Genomic DNA, 19,287 nt, shown 5'->3' with positions numbered 1-19,287 from the left:
TAAAGGCTGCCGATGGCTATGATTGGGCTGTAAGTGCCTGAGGCTGGGAGGAGGTTTCCAGGCAACAGGCAGCACCACTGCTCGGGATTTTAAAATAGGCTCCAGCTCAGCAAGGCTGCATTTAAATAGGCTCCAGCCAGGCAAGGCTGCATTGAGAACTCAGTCATGCCTTGGCTGCAGGAAACCCAAATGCATCCACACAGGGCTTTTTCTCTTCTTTTTTTGGCACTCAGTAGCTGCTCACTACAGGACAGGGATACACCTACTCAGAGCTGCTCGCCATCTCTCAAAGCTGTTAAATCAATGAGCCAAACTTCACTGGAATAATTTTTGCCAGTGACCTTGAAATGCAGTTTCCTTCATTTCTGTAAGCAGCAGAAATAACCTGGTTCAAGTTCAAGGCACTGCTGATACCAAAGCAGAAAACCATTTGCTGTGCTTGCACTGTGTTCAGCTGTCATTCAGCTCCAAAGGGATTTTGCTGTGTTAGGATAAACAATGGCAACAGCTGCTGGGAAGTAGGAAAACTAGGAAAATAAAGAAAGAGGCGGGGGGAAATTTTTACTGTTTCATTCTTTCCCTCCAATCCATCGAGCCTGGAAACCTGACAGCCTTGTGACTACAGCCACTGCTCACTTGTGGAGTTTGGTGTGTGGACCTGAGCTGGAAAGGAACCTGTCCACACCCTGAATCAGCAGCCCCAAATGACCAGCCCTTTTGGCCAGCTCCCACATGCCAGGGTGGCCCAAGGACAGCTTCACCTGCTAGTGAAGACAAGGTCACACTCCAAATAGAACCCCTTCCAGCAGAAGCCAGTCTGCCACACTCAGGATAAATAATCAATCCAGAACACAAATGCTGCAATAAATGAGGGCAGCACTAATGCAGCAATGTAGGGGGGGTTTGTTTGTATTTTTGTTTGTTTTAAACAAAAGCTAAGGATTTCAGTAGCGCTTTCTCCATGCTTTTGCCAGCAATGAGACTGCCTTGCAGGACAGGAGCTGGGCTGGTCATATGGCAGAGCCAGCTGGGATCAGCCAGGGCAAGAGCCAGGCAGGAACACAGCCCTGCCCTTTCCAGTTGCACTGGTCCCTGCACACTGCTACCCTCCTCAGCACTCAGTGTGAACCAGGTCCCTCCATCTCACAGCCTGCAGAGACAACTCTGCTGCTTCTTACCAGGCAGGACCCCATCCCGGGGCTGCAAATAACCACGTGGCAGCCAACCTCTCTTGAAGCCCATTTCATCATTGCACAACATGATAATTAAGAGTCTGCCACGTGGGAACTCTCACCTCAAATAGCAACTGCAGCCCTGAACACCCCTTCTTGGGTCATTAATAACATCCTACGATGTGGGCAACTGCCAGGGTTTTACTTGCAGTCTTTGAACATGCTCTCCAAAGATTTCTGTGCCTTGAGCTGATCTTCAGGCTTGAATCAGAGAGCTAAGGGGATAAATCATATTTTGAATCTGGAATTTTGTGGGAAATGAAAGATTCATCATAAGTTCAGAGCAGAACTTAGGTATTTTCAAACACTAAGTCCTTACGTTTTCACAAATGTTCTGTCCAGGCAACAAGCACAGAAATGGCATCTGGGGCATGGCCACAGGAACAACAGCCATCCCAGAGGGATGTACAGGCATCTTATGTATCTTTAGCTCTGATTTGACAGCAACATCACAGAACCATTTTCTTACCAGCCGAAAGACAGACATGCCCTTGGTAGCACAGATGGACATATTTAGCTGAGCACCACAAGAACTGAAATGAAACCTCCAACCACAGGGCTTGAAGTGCACCAGGCACGTCAGCTCCCGGACACACCCTGCTGGAGGCTGAGGGTGCATTTGGGATGCACAATGGCACACCAGCCCATTCCTGTGGCCACACTAGCTCAGAGCTGCCCAGGGAACCAAAATCTGCTCTTCAAACCCACATCAGCTTCCCAGCCCATCCCCAGCAGGGTCACCACCAGCGGCAGGACCGCAGGGCTGGCAGGCAGATGGAGCAGAGCTGCTGTGGGCAGCTGGCCACAGACCACAGCCACTGCAGAGGATGTGCCATTTGGCCCTTTACTGCAAGTACTGCAGATGATATGTTATTTGGCCCTTTACCGCAAGTCAAACAAAAAAAAGGCAGCAGAGAAACACAATCAGAAAGACCAAATCTAGATCCCCACAAGAGGGTCAACATAGCACTGCGTACTAATTTGGCTCTTCATAGACAGTGATAAAAGAAACCTGTGAGAAGTGCACAGGCTACAGCTTCAAACTGTCTGCCTATGATTCTTCAAAAAATAAAAACCTGATCACAGTTTCTCTTCATGCTTCACCTCCAAATTAGCATCAGTTTCACTCTGCGTCATTACATTTTTCAGCAGCTTGTTCCAGGAAAAGTGGTTTTACCATTGCCTGCACAACCCAGGGGAATGTCAGCAGTGGGACCAGCTCCATGTCCAGCTGCCCCTCAGCTGCAGTGCTCATAGCTGGGACTCCTGGTGCAGAGCAGAGCAGCTGACTGCTTCGAGATGTGCTGCCCCTGCTTCCTTTGCTTTCACCAGGAGCACTATAAACAGAGTGGGCCTTGTATAGAGAAGATCATTCTGATATCAGTTGGTTTAAAAAAAAAATGTATCTAGAAGTATCATCTTTCAACTAGTCCCACCACAAAATTCTCCTTAATGACATATGCTTGTATTTTCTGCTTGAGACAACCCTCGGGCTTTTTTTCCTGAATGATGCAGGTGAAAGCATATGGGTAAACCAAAGTGTAATTGAATGCCACAATCATAAATGGCGATACTTATTTTTGTTAAATTCCCTTGGCATGATGGGACTTGTAAACTCTGGGCCCTGCTTCATCAGCGTACAAGCAACTGGTGAATAAAATCAAGAGGGAAAACAAAACATCACATGGTTTAGCTGATAAACAGTGATGACTTCTGGACATATACCCTGAGGGACAGCACAGACCTTCTCTGTATCTGAGCTGCCCTTTCCCATTTCTACAGCCCAACAGAATATAAGTGAAAAAGATGAACAGCTGACATTTTCCAAGGCCAAATAACAAAGACCTACAGGGAAAGAAGGAAGGAAACTGAGTTTTCTCTCCTTTCTGCTACATGAATAGGGCTTACACTTGAGCAGTGACCTTCAACCCAAAGGTGTCTGCTGCTCCCAAACACTGCCTCCAGCACCTCTGCACCACCAGCCCGGGACCTGTGGCCAGGCTGAGCTCTCCCATGCCAGCCCCACACAGGGAGAAGCTTGTGTCTTCCAAGAGCTCACCAGGCACCTGTATTTTAGGTCCTTCTCTTCCCAAAGCTTTCCCACTTACATTTTACACACACACACTTAGAAAACACAAAGAGGCAACAACACAACATCTGCATGGTGCTTTTCCACAGCACTTCAATTCCCACTACTGAGGCACACTTTAAATTCCTCAATCCTGCATGTCACCTTGACCTTACGCCATGACAAATCCTCCAGTGCTTTGCTGGGTCCAGGCACCATCTGTGTCACACGGATGCCCTGCAGCAGGTCTGTGGCACTGCCTGTTCCCAGGGGAGCACTGCTTTGCCCTGCAGGGAACACGTGGACACGGAGTGCCAGGCACACACAGATCCTCTCCCCTCCAATCTACAGTCAAATCAAAACAGAAGGAAAATCCAGAGCTAGCAAATTGCAGGTTCCTGAGCAGAGTGACTCAGAGAGCAGCAGGAGGAAGAGCAGGGGTGCTCCCCAAACCCTGCACAGCCACGGTGCCACTGCAGAGCTCAGGGGCTGGCCTGGCACAGCTGGGCACTGCTGCTGGGCACAAAACAATGACTTCACCCTCTCGATGCCCCATCCACAATTCACAACAGTGTGTGCAACACAAAGATTAATACATGCACCAGCGGTGTCTGTAGGATGCTATTCCCTTGTCTCCTGCAGGGAAAGACATGGAATCAGGAAATCATTCCATCCTGGCGCAGGGAGTCTCATTTTGCAACTGAGCAGAGAAAGGACTGAGTGATATCTGGCTGTTTATCCAGCCCAAGCAGGGCAAGCTGGTCCCAGGTACAGGCTCATGCCACAGGCACTGCCTGGCCCCTCCCAGGCTGGGCACTTGGGGCAGCAGCTCCACAACCACAAAACAGAGAGGGCAGATTCAGGCTCCAGCACATGCAGGTCCCTAGCCCAGCCCCACAACCTCCCCCAAATGCCCCCCACTGGAAGATTCCGTACAAGGGCACTTGTAGTTATCATCATTTCACAAGTGCACTGAGTCATGGAGCAGTTGAGTACTTGCCTAGAGACCTCTGGGCAAACAGTGTCACAAGCCAAATTCAGCTTCTTTGTCCAAGCAGGCACTCCCTGGGCTTGGCCCAGCTTCTGGATCAATGCAGAAAAATTTGACAAATTACCTCTCTCTGGAGAATCTCTCCACCTCTGAATGCTGGCTCAATAAATGCCACTTGACGTTTGCAAAGTGACAGCAGTGAGTATGGATTCATGTTTCCATAAGAAAATATCTCTTTTGCCTAGCTCAGAGCTGAGGGGCACTTAACAGCAACACCACACCCCAAGTAAGGAAAACACCTCTGTGGTGTGAGCAACATTCAAAACACTCACTAGCACACATGAAAACATTACCTGTCTTGTACTCACAGGCTAATGACTATTAAATGTATAACAGCACCAGTGCATGAGATTGCACTTTGCAGCCTATTGAGCAGAAGGAGATGGTCCAAGAGAGGTAATGAGACCAGATTTGACAGTGAGAGGATTCTGAGCATAGTCAGTCTTAGCAGAGGGCTCAACAGAGGCGGAGTAGGCGTGACCTTGTGGGTGCCTTTGGCACTGGAGACAAAATGAAGCACACTCAGCTCACTGAAGCTGGCCAGTGGAGCTCTCAGCACCTCTTAGGCTTAAATTGTCACGTCTGAACGGCACCTAATCTCAAGGAGATTTGCAAAGTGCAAGCACACAGCCAGTTCTGAAGGTTTTCAGTTAATCTTAAGCGTGGGCTTAAAATTTCAGATCCCCATTGTGGAGCACTTAATAACAGGCTGGGGAAAGAAGGGAAGAAGAAACAAGCCCACAGATGTGGGACTTCTGCTCGTTTACCACAATACCAACAATAGAAGATGAAGAGCTTCATCTTCGGTGCTGCCTCCTGCTCCTGCCTGCCCTGGTGGTGGTACATGGTCAGTCAGGATGCACCTGAGACCATGAGCCTTCCACGCCTGTGCAGGGAGGGCAACTGTTGTTTTTCCCTGCTGTAGCAACCCTATAGAGCTGTAAAAGGTAACATGGTGATGCCCAGCATTGCTCTTCCCTCCAGCAATGCCAAGTGCCTTCCCTTCCTTCTGTTTTCCAACAGGCAGCACAGAGCAGCACAGCCACATCCAAGCCAGCTCTCCGTGCGTGGGATGCTGTGCCAGCCAGCCATCTCCAGTTGCTGCATGCTCACAATAAGCTTCCAGCCTACACTGGAGTCCCCCCCCCAAAAAACCTCACACTAAACCAACACAATTCCCAGCCCCCCTCCCTGTTAAACCGCTCTTCTAAGAATGCCAAGAATTTTCCCAGACACTCAAGCCTTTATTCATATCCCTCCTGGCTCCCAGCTGCACTGCAGGCAGGCAAAAACATCACTGAAGAAACCACATATGGAGTCACCACCAAGACATGCCAAGTAAAAATCAGAGCCACTTTATATTACAGAAGCAAGAAGGGTCAAGAGCTGAGGTTCTTGCCTTTAACGCTTGCACCCATTTTTAAGAGCTATTCACAAACTTTAAGACCATCGAGTGACCAACAAGTGCATTGTGAAGTGCAATGCTCAGCACCTATGGAAAACAAATATTTCAAAATATCCCTGGGCCAGTGCCAAGGTTTCACAATGCCCCACGTGCCCCCGGGCAGTCTCGGGGAAGCAAAGGCTCTGCGGCACAGCAGCAAAACCCAGCGCTGAGCACACACTGCAGCCTCCTCCCTAAGGAGGTGCACAGGGATTTCTGCGAGAAGCCAAGCTCCTTAGAAGGGAGGAACTCCTTAGGCAAACTCCTTAATTGCTTTCCTGTATCCAAGGCTGGTGCCAAACCACTCTGGATTGCTGGGCACACCTTGTGCTGTCTCCCAGCAACCAGCCGGATGCTGGGCACTCCCAGCACCAGCCCCAAGCAGAGACCTGCACCTCCACTGCTCCCCTCCTGCTCCTTCAGCACTTGTGAGCACACAGCTGAGCTGAGGGCACTGCCTTCAGCGCCACTTCAGCCCCAGCAGCCTTCCCTCCTTCAGAAAAACACCACAAACCACAGAACACAAAATAAAAATCCTACACGCATCTACAGAATCAAATGGCACAGGCTTAAAACATCAGTTTTTGCTGATGCTCAAAGCCAAGTCTCAAGGGAGAGTAAAGCTCCTCATCTTCTTATACCACACACATCTAAGTTGATCCATTCACAACCTGTGAATGCAACATCAGTTTTAATTTTCTGCAAACAAACTGACTGTTTCTGGCTTAAATTCCTCTCTTTTTTTCACCACAAGCAAAATTCCCACATGCTTCTTTTCTTAAGCTGTTATTTAGTGATTTCCCTATAACATTTCCAAAGCCTAATTAATTAATTGTGAGGTTTTTCTTAATCAAGAGAGGATTAAATGGGCATTTTGCCTCTATCACAAGTCCTGGATGAGAGTTACAATGGAGCAAAGCAGGATTTACCAGGCATTATGCATACAGTGTTTTGCAAATATGAAGTCTGCCTTTGAGAACAAGAAAAGTTGGTTAAAAATAAAGAAAGCTATGGAACCAAAAATGAAAGACATTTCCTCCAAAATGACCTTAAAGGATGAGAAAGTTCAGCTTCTCGGCAGCCTGAGAATTCCATCCCCCATAAGCTATTCAAAACCAAGCAAAGTCCAAAACACAAACAAAACTTTTCTAAACAGCCTGAAAAAAAAGATCCTGAAATACAAACAATGCCACCCAACACTGCCCTAGTTAGTTTCTTTTTAAAATTATTTATTCAGAAGCTGCTGAGGCTTTTCATTTAATGGACTTCCCAATGAACCCTGTCAAGAGCCTAATCTCAGCACCTTATCTAGTGCAGACTTTCTCCAAGTTCACCCAAGGCAGCGATGCATTCCCAGTTTACTCAACTGCTCTAAGCTGAGGAATCTCTCTGGTTTCTCATCATCCTTCCATGAGGAAGAGGAGACACCTGGCAAACACAAGCGGCTGTGGGACAAAGCCAGGAGATAAACTGAGTGCCTACCCTTAAGGACTGGAATGAAAAAGGTTTGGAGCAGTTTAAAAGAAGTGTGGAAGAGGGGAAAAAGGATCTGGATCCCCATCACTCCAAACAAGCCATGCTGGATAGCAGTCACCAAGTTTATTTGCTTTAGTCACCACTTAAAATAAACATGGCTAATTCCCACATACGTTTCCAGAATTTATTGCCCAATTACAATAAATACTATTATCCAGTATATTTTTAGAGAAGGGAACAGGGATATAATGGGGGCCCAAGAGCTTTTGGTCACCACTGTATGCTTTTTCCCAGTTTGCCTTATGCAACCATCCCACAGCATCTCCACCAACAGATCTTCAGCTACTGACCACATCTTCTTGTATTAATGCCTGGAAGACATTAGAAGGAGAATATCCCAGAATATACCACAGCAGCTCAGCTCCTCTGAGGGCTACACCAGAGTCATCACACTAATAAGCTGACTGCTATATATCCTATTAACACATGCCTCCAGAAAGCCTCCAACTGTATTAGCACAGAATGCCTTTAATCTGAAGAATCAAGGCAACAGAAAAAAGGAAAAGAAAACCTCTGTTTGAAAAATACTCACAGAAAAAAAGATAAGCTGAAAGGACTATTTGTTCTGTATGAAAATACAGAAAAAAAAATCTATATTTAGGAATATGAGCTGGAAGCACCTTGCTGCAGAAAAAGGGAAGGGGAATGTTGCTGGGAGGCCAGCTGCCACCTTCCCCAGGCAGCATTTTCCTGTGGCAGAGCTGAAAGCCAGGATCAGTGTGGCTCAGGGGGGAAGGCTGCTGTGAGCAGGGCGTGGAGCAGAGACCTGGCAATGCCCTTGTGCCCCCAGAGCCCGGGCACCCAGGAATGCACAGCAGGGATGGTCTCCTCTCCTAGCAGCAGACCTGAGGACTGCAGGGAGGTCCTGGCAGACGTGGGAAGGTTCCATTTTCCAGCATCACCACAAGCTCTGGGAACATGCTGCACAGCAGCCACAGCTGAAGGCATGCCTGTGCAGCCCTGTGCAGGCAGACATGAACTCAGCAGAGCAGGAGCTGGGGGCTGAGCCTGTGTTACAGCCAGAGCCAGATGAAGGCTGCCTGTGGGGGACTCCATGCATTCCCCACATGTTTCCTTACACACAAAATGCAGACTCATCACAGCATCTCATGCAATGGCGATGAGGGTGGGAGAACACCAAGCCCTGGATGGAAACCCAGGCCAGGCTCTCTGGCTCCACAGCTCCCTGTGACAGTCTGGGTCTGAGGCAGTGCAGCCAGAGAGGGCAAGAGCCCCGAGACAGAGCTCGATGGGAACCTTGCTGGAGCTGTCTGACATCCCTGGAATTTCATGCCTGTGGGAGACAGACACTTTTTGGTTTCACAAAGGAATCCGAACATCTAAAAGTGGTGCCTCCACAGCCCTGACCTGGTCAGCCACAAGCCGAGAGCGGCGATTAGGGCTGTGTCCAAGAATCCTGTGGTTCTCACTGACACCACTCCTCTCTGAAAGTCTCCCATCACCCCATTTGGAGGATGCTGATTCCCTGTCTGGGTTTACCTTCTGCATCCCAATGTCACGAACTGGATGAGCACGGCTGCTTATGCCAGAGAAGAGGCTCTGGAAGGAAAGCACGTGGCTGGGACTGAGGACAAAGAACACTTTCAGGATTTTTTTTCTCACTTGGGCTGCTCTGGGAGAAGAGGTGGGCTCTCTTAGCTGTCTGACACTTTTATGATACACAAATACAAAGCTTCAGGTATAAACCCAGAGCTCGCTGCAGCCATGCAGATGTGGGGAAGAAGAGAAACAAGCAGATTCTGCATAAACACAAGGCCCACCTCAACAAAACAAGTATGGGACAGGACAATGTTACTCCCAAAGGCTGCACAAACAGGGCATCCGAAACAAACAGGGCGGCTTCTCCCATCCACAGCCTGAACTGTGTTCAAAACATTCTGAATAATCAAAACTAATCCCATAAATGTATCCTTACCCTACCCAGGTGGGGTGAAGCGTGCAGCCTGCCCACGCCCTGCACGTCTCCCTCAGTCCCATCACCTCCCAAATTCCTCCTCTTCATTGCACAACCCAGGAAAAGCCAATTCAGCATCATGCCAGTTTCTCCCCCTCCCAAGCTCCGAGCCGAAGGAGCACGGGAAGGAGAGGAGATGAGCGTGACTGCTGCTCCTGCAGACAGACAAACAGCCCAGTGCCGGCCCTGGTTTGCACAGCGGTGCCTTGAGCCGACAGCACTGGGGGCACTCAGAGACAGGGCTGCGCCTCGCCCCGCAGCTGGACACAGCGCCGCTGTTCTGCCACACAAGATAATATTTAGGGAGCTTCTGGCCTTCCAGCCACGCTGGGGACCGGCTGACAGCTGCCACCACAGCACAGACGACAAGGCCTGACACCGTGCCGGCCTCCTGAAAGGGAGTTATTCTCCAGGCTCTCGTTTGTTTTGCCGATGCTGAGGGCACACGCGGCCTCGGCTCCGCCAGCTCACGTCCTCCCACCCACGGCCCGCACCCACTGCCGGCAGGAGAGCTCCGGAGAGCTCGGCAGCTCCCACGCAGAACAACATGTTGCATCTCTGCTGCAGGGGAAGAGGCACCCTGGATTCACCAGCAGTGACAGCACCAGCGGGGAAGAGGGAAAAAACCCAAAAACCATCTTATTCTGGGCAATATTTGTACCCAGTGCATACATTGGAATAAGTGTTTAACTGCCATGGGCTGTGGTTGAGTTAATTGATTCTGTGGCTGAGGCAGTCAGAGCTGGCTTCCTGCGTGAGGACAGGCGAAATTCCAGGGAAGGATCTCAGGCTTGGAGATGCAACCAGCAATTTGTCCGTGGAAGGCCATTTTCTGCATCATTCCTTCCCAAAAAAGCATACACTACAGGCAGAAGAGCTGGCCAGCACTGGGAGGAGAAGGGCTGCTCCTGCTGGGTTGGCTTTCTGGTGCCTGCTACCAGCTTGGAGAAAAATCTGTCATTTGTGCTCCACACTGCATGGGGGACCACTTGAGTTTTTCCAGGCAAAAGGTAAAATAACTGAATAGCAGAAATAGACAAAGAGATTTAATACTGGATCTCCCAAATGGTGCCAACCGCCTGGGTGAAAAAGAGAGCAGAGAGAATGTCTGAATTCAAATCAACCCTGTTTTCCACTGGAATTGAGCCATGGAAAGGTTTTCCTTGAGAGTTTGTTTAGAAGAAAATGTAAGCCTGTGCTTAGGACCTGCAGTGATAAGACTTCTAGTCATGAAACACAGAACTGTTCTCAGCTCACTCCCCAAGCCCATTTTTCATAGACTGGGGCAACACACTGGCCCCTTACAGGAAGAGTGGGTTTAGGCTGTGCAGTCATTAAGTGAATCTGACCTTACAGAAAGCAGCAGCAACACATGAAGTTTATCACAATGGCAGTTGTGGCAGGAACAGGCACCATCCAAAGGTTCCTCTCCTCCCACAGACCTGGGAGCAGGTGACAAGAAGGCAGTGGTGTGTAAACAGGCAGTGCTCACACACAGCTGACAAACTTGCCAGATCCTCCCCAAGTTCAGCAACTCCCCGAGACAAAGCAAATCCCATCGTCTACTTCCAGCAAAGAAATTGCTCTTCAGCTTTCCTCTCTATAAAGTGGTGTTTCCTCTCCAGGATCTTCTAAGGGACATTAATTTATTGTAAAGCTGCCAGTACCAGCCTAGCTGTCAATCACTTACACGGAGGGAAATCTCAGGATTGCATACAGACACTGTCCCCAGCCACAGCTCACACACTGCCAGGTACATGTGATGTGTCCAGCGCTCTCTGTCCTGGGCATCGATGCTCACACATCCCTGCCCGTGCAGGCAGTCACGGTGTGCACACAGAACAACCAGCCAAAGTTAGCTTTTCATGTTCAGCTCTTATCTGAGCCCAACCCTGAGATGGAGGACACCTGCTTCTTCTCCCAGAACTGCTCAGTTTGGAGTCCTCTGCCTTTGCACCACCATGTCAGGCTGTGGGTTAGTGCAGGCAGTTAACCAGCAGCATTTTGAGAGGTCAATGTGCTTTATTTAAAAAGAGAGAAAGCAACAGATTTGGGAAAGCAGAAGTCTTACAGTCTCAGTCTCACATTTCATCTCATTTATTCTCCAATGCATCTCCAGTCACTTCTCGGTCACTTCTTCTCCTTCCAGCTATTCCAGGCTCCTTCAGAGCTCCTGCATTTCAAGCACATTCTGGCTTCCACTTGCAGGTAGTGGTTGGGTTGTTTCCCACTCAACATTCTTGCTAATGTTGCTAGTGTCTGCTCCAGTGCAGCCACCACATGTGCTAACTCAGCACTGGCCAGCCCAGGCAATGGAGAAACTATGAGCTTTAATGACAAAACAAGAGTATTTCATAAACGAACCAAACTTTATCAGTTCTCCTTCCACCCTGGTGGTGAGCAGCTCCAAAGTGATGCCTGCAGCCCAAGCCCTGAACACAGCTGGGGCTACCAGAGCAGATGAGCAGAAAACTTCAGTCTCCAGGGGCTGAAGCAAATCTCGCTCACAACACTACAGCCACAAAAACAAAGGTGGTGTTGAGCACCACTGGTCTGATCCTGCTGCCTCAGAGGCAGCTTTCCATGGGTGAACTTCCTTTCATTTGTTTTTGTGGGTCATTTCCAACAGCAGCACTTGAAGGGAACTTTATTGTGCTGGAGAGAGAGGCAATCTGGAGGACTGTACAAGGGAAGTGTGCATCTGGGGAGTTTTCAAAACACATTACCCAAACTTAAGGTTCACTACATTCCAGGATATCACTGTCAGCTGGACACCTATAAATAGCTTCACCAATCATGACCCATTGTGTATCAAAACTCCACTTCAGAGGCTTTTTCAGCATTACTTCCTACTGCAAATATAAACAGCTGGTAAAAATAAGTGTATTTATCGTCACCTTTGCTTGGCAGTGCCAAGGTACTCCCACATGGACTTCATGCTCAGGAAGCTGAGGTACAGTAATATAAAATGCCAACAAGAAACCTGTAAGCCCTGCAGAAAGAACAACTCAGAACACCTGAACCATGAGGTTTCCATTATGCTGGAGGAACAACAGCTGAGATGCAAGCTAGGGGTAAAGGAAACAGCAGCTGGGACAGATGTCTGCCCAACATCAAATGGAAACGAGAGGGTGCTCTCCCACCCTCAAAATCCCTATAAACCCATCCCTGCTCACTGCACAAAGCAAGCAGGTTTCTGTCTAATGAAGTTGGGCATTTGAGCCATGCTGGATTCCAGCCATTTCTCTTTGGTGCCTAAATGAGAGCCAAACACCTTCAGGAGGATTTTTTCCCCTTTCTTCTTTTAAAATCAAAGTGACAGAGTATTGATGTAAGAACACAAAAAAGCAAATTAATTTTTCTCCAGAACTAGGCAATATTTTAGATTCCTGTAACACCTATGAAAACCTGCAAGGCAACAGCAGGCACACCAAATTAACATTAAAAGTATTTTTATAGGATACAAATGCGGAAAGAATTGCAGTGAGAGAATCTTGGTGTTTTCATTCTCTGTCACTGTCATTACCTTAATCTACTCCTCCCAGAGCCTAGAAACATTAGCTTTCTTAAATAAGAGCCCCAGTTCAATCTTCCTTTATGCAGGCTTTAAGTAAGTTACAGTCTTGAAAAGTCATTCCTGAGCTGGAAACTTTTGGGCCAGGATTCAAGGAAATGAAGCAGGGTTTGAGATCCTTGGCAAAAAGTAGCTTACAGAGAAAACAGTAGCAGGGACTTGTTTGTGCTCAAAGGGCATGCCTATAATTCATGTAGCCACCACTGCTGTTCCCATTTATTTAGTAATATCACACCAGACTATTTTGACTTTGGAGAGCTATGCTATTTGATGCGGTAAAAATGCTTTTTAGCTCTGAGACAGTGCAAGACACAACACCAAGCTATTTAACGAGAACAGCCCTTCCAACAACAACAGAAAATTCAAGCTGCAGACAAAGCATAGTTTTGGGCCGACAGATTTTAGCCAGATTGACTTCCGATAGCAGTTATACAACATGTGAGCTGCAGAGAGGCGGCAGTGCACGGGTCACGCTCCATATTTGCTGTACAGCATTCCTCATACATTGGCTCAGAGAGCAGCCAGCCTCAAGGGTTTGCTTTACCCGTGTTTAAACCAGCGTGCCTCTCCCTGTATTATATACACACCGCTAAGTTACTACTGCCGAGTGTTTGGATACCAGCGGTATGTAAACAATTGCTGTTTGGGAAGGTCTGACCCCGTTTCCTGCCGCCTGTCTTCGCGGGGTGATGCGTGCCCGCAGACGCACGGTCCGGGTACCGTGTAGGAGCATCCCGGCCAGCCCGGCAGGACTCCCCGAGCGTGCCGGGGCCGGTGCCAGCACCAGAGGCGGCTGCGAGGCCCCGGAACCCTTCACCCGCTGCTCCCTCGCCCACGGCGCGGGCAGGACCTTCCCGCAAGGACTTTCCCCGCAGCCGCCGCGGGTGAGCACCGGCACCGGCATCGCCCCGCTCCAGCTCCCCCACGCCGCCGGCGGGGCAGCGGCCGCGCATCCCCCGCCGTGCCCCGGACCCACCACCCGCTGGGTTATTCCCCCGCACCCGAGCGACAAAGAGACCGCAAGTGGCGCGGCCGAGAGCGGGGCGGTGCTCACCGAGAAGCGCTCCACGTCGGTGGCGGCCATGGCCGGGGCTGGCGCGGCTCCGGCGGCGGGAGCGCTGCTGCCGCTGCCCGCCGCGAGTGGCTGCGGCTGAATGGATCCAATATGGCCACTTCCTGGAACCGCCCTCCGCCCGCCGCAGGCGCCGCCCGCCCGCCGGACCGGGGCAGCCGAGGGGACGGGCCCCGCCGGGCCGGGGCGGAGCGGGGCAGGGCCGGGACAGCCTTCCCCCGGCCGGCGGGGCGAGCCCGCCGCTCTCAGCGCGGAGGGGAGTGGAGTGGAACTGGGGGCTGCCCCGGAGGGCTCCCTGCCGGGGGTCAGGTGCGGGTCTGGGGGCGAACACATGGCACGGGTGGCCCTGGCAGGAGAAGGGACAGTGTGGCTGCGGAAGGGTCGGGAGCATCCTCCGCAGAGGTCACACAGACCCAGGACATGGCATTCCGCAGGGCAGCGGTGTCTCTGTGCCGTGGTGCCTCTGTAACATGCGGCAGCCACACCGAAGTGGCCGCCACAGCGTGGGTTTGAGCCGGGACATAGAGTGCACGGCCATCAACGCTGCCCGCGTTTATGCTGATTTGAAGTGTGCAACTGAGAGCCGTACAGTTTTCTTCGTCGTTCCTTCCCACCAAAGGGCACAGAGCCGAGGCGGCCGCCAGTCTCTGTAACGCAGACATTGGTATTTCACGAGCTGCTAGCACAGAGCGGGTTCTGTTGCTTTCTGGTGCCCTCTGCTGCAGTGCAGCTTCCCAGGAGCAGCTCACCAGAGCCATGTGCGCTCCCGGTGCTGCTGGGTCACTAGACCAGACCTGCACCGCTCATCTCTCCGTTGCCCTGGTTTTGTCTGAGGCTTTCCCTTCTGTCCCTGCTATGTCCTCATCTTTCCTCCTCACCCTCTCCCTTGGAGCAATCCACTCTGTACATCTGGAGGGCTGAATTTGGTCAAAGAGACTAAATACTTCTGACTACAACGCTCTTTGCGATGAAGGGACTCACGAGCATAATTTTGAACCCCGCAAGAAAGTAATTCTTTGTACCACTCGTCCCGTTCCACTACAAAAGGGGGACTCGGGGAGGATTCTTTTGATAGATTTCTAGGAGGAAAATAAAGCGCAAACCCAGCAATATTATATCTGAGAACCGTTTAGTGACAAAAAGGGGTGTTTTTACTAAAGCGGGACAGGAAAAGGAGCAGAGAGCGAAAAAGAGATGAGAAGGAAACAGAAGACGGACAGCGTTAGTTATCATAAGAACCCCGGTCATCTGTCAGCATCCGCCCGGCCGGTGGAAGGTGCGTGCTGCAGCCGCGGTGCGTGTGCGAGGCTGCCGGCTGTGCCCGGGCGGCTCCCTGGCTCCCTCGGCAAAAAAGTGGAAGCGAAAATCTGGTATTTCTCGTGTACAGACGCAAGTGAAACGATTAATACAGAAGTAGAGTGTGGTGTTTGTGAGGGTACCCAGGACGAGGTGAGAGATGAGAATTTGACTCCATGTTCTCAGAAGGTTGATATGTCATGTCATGTCATGTCATGTCATGTCATGTCATGTCATGTCATGTCATGTCATGTCATGTCATATCATATCATATCATGCTATACTAAAACTATACTAAAGAAAGAGAAAGGATACATCAAAAGGCTTAGCAAGAATGAATAATAAAAACCCGTGACTCCTCAAAGCCTCGACACATTGGACCACAATTGTTCATTAAATTAAAACAATTCACATGGAACCAATCGAATATTCATCGGTTGGTAAACAATGTCCAAACCACATTCCAAAGCAGCAAACACAGGAGCAGCAAAAAAAAATAATTATTGTTTTCATTCCTCTCTGAGGGTTCTCAGCTTCCCAGGAGAAAATCCTGTGCAAAGCGGATTTTTCAGAAAATATCATGGTGACAGTAGAGTTAACTTTCCAGGCTGCTTTCATATATCACAAGCAAAAATAAACAGATAAAAAGACCTTAAAGCTTTTGTTTGTTTGTTTGTTTTACTTTACAATCAGCTTTGTGAATCCTTATTTAAGACAATGTAAAACTCTTGCTTAACAGATGCCTGAATGCCCTAATGCCAGGTATTTTGGAGAAGCAATTGATTTTGATTCAGTAAGAGCTCTATTCCGTTACAATAAAGTGCACCGTGTAACAAGGCTCACAAAAGCTGATTCCTGTCAGGAAAATTTACAAACACCAGAAGTTTATGTCCAAAAGGGAGACAGAGGAGTTCTGTAACTTTATTTGAAAAAAGGGAGAGGCCATGGGGCATTTCCCCTGGGATGTCTCAAAATTTTTAGAGGACACAGTCTCCTTTTTATCCTAATTTCCTGGCCACATTTCCTTCTCTCCCCGCTGGCTGAGGTACTTGAGAGGTACAAGCTTCCCAAAATGCCTGATACCCCCTTCTAATGTATATCCCCTGTTTTTCTTTTTCCTCGTGTCTCCATCCTTTTTCTCTAAATCCAGAGATGTAGCACAGCCTCTAGTGAGTAACAGTCTGTGTCAATTAGTGGAATTCCTATGGAATTTATGGTTCCCCATCGCTTCTTTCACCTCTCTGTATCTGGCCTTATGTACCATCAGGCCCACAGTTTGTTTGTAAAGACACCTCCTTCTCGTTCCTTTCATTCCCCAACAGTTGCTGGTTTCTGTGAGCTGCAGGTCAGCTGCAAAGATTCACAGCACAAAGGAAATTGTGAGGCATTGGAACAGATCAAGAGCCGGCACTGCTGCCTCCTGGCTCTGAGCTGTGCTGCTCAGACCTCCTGGAGCTGGAGTCCTCTGTCCCTTTGTCCAGCAGCGCTGCCACCAGCGTGGGGCAGATCTCTGACAGCAGAGCACTGTACAAAAGCTCACGGTTATTTTTAATCACCTTGTTATTTCTAAAAGCACAATGTTTCTAATGCCAAATCAAGAGAATCCCTGCTGATTTAAAAAGGTTCAGTTGCATAAAAACTGCTTCAAGAGCAGTGACTTGGATTTGGTGACTCCTTTAATTGCTAATTGTTATGCAAATTATTCCTAATAGCTCTGTAATTAAATTTATATTATAGTGCTGGATGCTCCTGCAAGGACTTTAAATTTCATGGAATATTTGTACCTGCTAAAACCACACTGAATTTAAGATGAGCTGTGGGTTTTTTACAGGTGAAGATCTGGGGCAGACAGCACAAAGGACTGGAGAGGCACAAATGTGTCCCTGGAATTTCTTTGTCCTGGGGAGAGCAGGGGAAATGCCCCTCTCTGCATGGGTGGTGGCATTGCAGCAGCACAGTTCTGATGGCTGGGGAGATCAGCAGGAGGTTCTTTACTTCTTCACATTGTGAGCACAGGTAGAGGCAATGAAAGTGGAGAGAAATAAATGCTATCACACAGCCCCTTTGGGCAGACACAGGGAGCAAGAGATCATCCCACCTGCCACATGAGTACAGAAACAAGACCAAGGCCTTTTGAGGATGGCTCAACTTTTCAGAGCTGAATAAAATCCTTGATTTTTAAATCCAAGTGGTGCAGATAAACAGATCTCCTTCAGGGTTTTCAACCCAGAGGAAGCAGCTTTTGGATAACTGTACATTTTTCACTATGTGTCCTGGGGATTACTGGAAATCAAATGGTTTATAGCTACTCTTTTAGCATCAACACCACCAAGCACTTCATTAAACTTTCATTGGTTATACTGACAATATATGGAGCTTATAAGGTATTTCTACAGAAGTGCTATCTTTCTAAGCTGGAAGTCAATAGGAGCTGTAGGTTCATTTCTGTATAGAAAGGGACCCCAAAATTCCCTGCCACCTAATGCTAAAGTGCAGCAGTGGGTATTTAGATCAGCTGTTAGAAGAAAACTAATTCCTGTGAGGGTGGAGAGGCCCCGGCACAGGCTGCCCAGAGCAGCTGTGGCTGCCCCATCCCTGGAAGTGTCCAAGGCCAGGCTGGATGGGCCTTGGAACAACCTGGGATAGTGGAAGGTGTCCCTGCCTATGGTAGGGAGGCTGGAAGCCTTAAGGTCCCTTCCAACCCAGATCATTCTGTGAGCTCATGATTCTTTTACCACACTGAACCTCACACCAGGTTTGCATTATTCTGTGAAAATCCCATCAAGTTCACAGGCATCATCTGAAAACCAGAGGATGCTGGGGATGAATCATTGCCTCATCTGTGGGAACAAGCAGTGTTTAATAAATACAGACTCTGAGATACACAGAAAACTGTGTTTGAATGGCTGCTGTTAAGAAACATCTTCTGAATTGGTTACTGAGGTCCTTGAGTTAGAGCTGAATCCTTCTCATTTATGAGAAAATGCCTTTTATCTGTAAATAATCTCTACTCCCCTTCCCCCCTTCCATCTTCTCCCCTCCCTCTTCAGAGACTTTTGCTCGATTGTTTATCTGTGGAAGGTTACTGCATTTCTCCATGGAACAAAGAAAGAGCTATTTTCCCTCACAATGTGCCCTCTTTGTTTCACATGAATATATCAACAAGAAAAGTAGGAAATCATTTGCTTTGTCATCCTATTTATTCTGAGAACCTTGATTTCATTTTGTAGGAAAATAAGTTTTCCTTGAGGTAAAAGTCCCATCTGTAGTCATTAGCAGCTAAGCTTTGCCTTTCCTCAAAGCAGCAGCATCCTGTCTGACTGGGACTATCCTTCACATTCCCTTTTCTTCCCCTTTTGCTTCCATCTCATTTTCCCTGTGGCTCTGAGAATATCATGTGGAAAAGAGCAAGACCTAGGGTGCCATTTCCTTCAGTTTTAGGCAGTAGAAGCTTCTTTGTTTTGACTAGATACTGAGCTTGATCTCCCACTTGATTTCCTGGTTTTGTGTGGTGTGGATAATTGTAGTCATATAACCTTCACCTCCCTCCTCTAGGGTGGTGGGAAAAGCTTCCAGGTTCACTGTGCAGTTTACCTCACTGTAATAATGGTAATTTGAGTTTGGGAAACTTCTTCACAGGAAAGGTAACTAACTCTCATCACTCACATAGTTATAGAGGCAAGCTCTCTACAGCCTATGATGCAGGAATAACACACCGCAATATTTGTGTTTAAAAAAGTAGTAGTAAATTAATCTAATAATGGACTTCTGTATATTGTTTTTGTCTCAGCCAATAAATGAAAAATATCAGGACAGTTGGCTTGAGATCTCCTACGAAGCAGCCCACAGAATTCTTTAAATAGCCCAACAAGAAATACTTGCTTTGTAGGTTTTTGGTGACACAGAAAGAGGCAAAACTTCTCGTGTTTTTTTAAGGCTGGATATTTTGGATGACTGATGAATATAACACCCATAATGTTCCAGGATTTTATTATCTATATTAATAAAATTCATTCAAAGGGTTTAATTTCTGCTCCAC

The 19,287-nt window shown here is 48.5% G+C and overlaps 1 protein-coding gene across 1 annotated transcript in view; it reads right to left on the bottom strand.

Moving 5' to 3' along the window:
- The window catches only part of SEPTIN8 (septin 8), a gene marked incomplete at its 3' end in the record, with an annotated part of 31,807 nt that extends 17,776 nt beyond the window's left edge, over positions 1-14,031 (bottom strand). The window contains exon 1 of the mRNA XM_084215871.1: positions 13,935-14,031. Coding sequence (XP_084071997.1) covers positions 13,935-13,964 — 30 coding nt within the window. The 5' untranslated portion in view covers positions 13,965-14,031. The remainder of the gene's footprint in view (positions 1-13,934) is intronic.
- Positions 14,032-19,287: the final 5,256 nt, after the last annotated feature.

This window comes from Fringilla coelebs, assembly GCF_963513975.1.
Source record: "Fringilla coelebs genome assembly, chromosome: 15".
NCBI lineage: Eukaryota > Metazoa > Chordata > Aves > Passeriformes > Fringillidae > Fringilla > Fringilla coelebs.
Note: the sequence above shows the minus strand (reverse complement) of the source record. Positions and strands in the feature narration are given on the sequence as shown.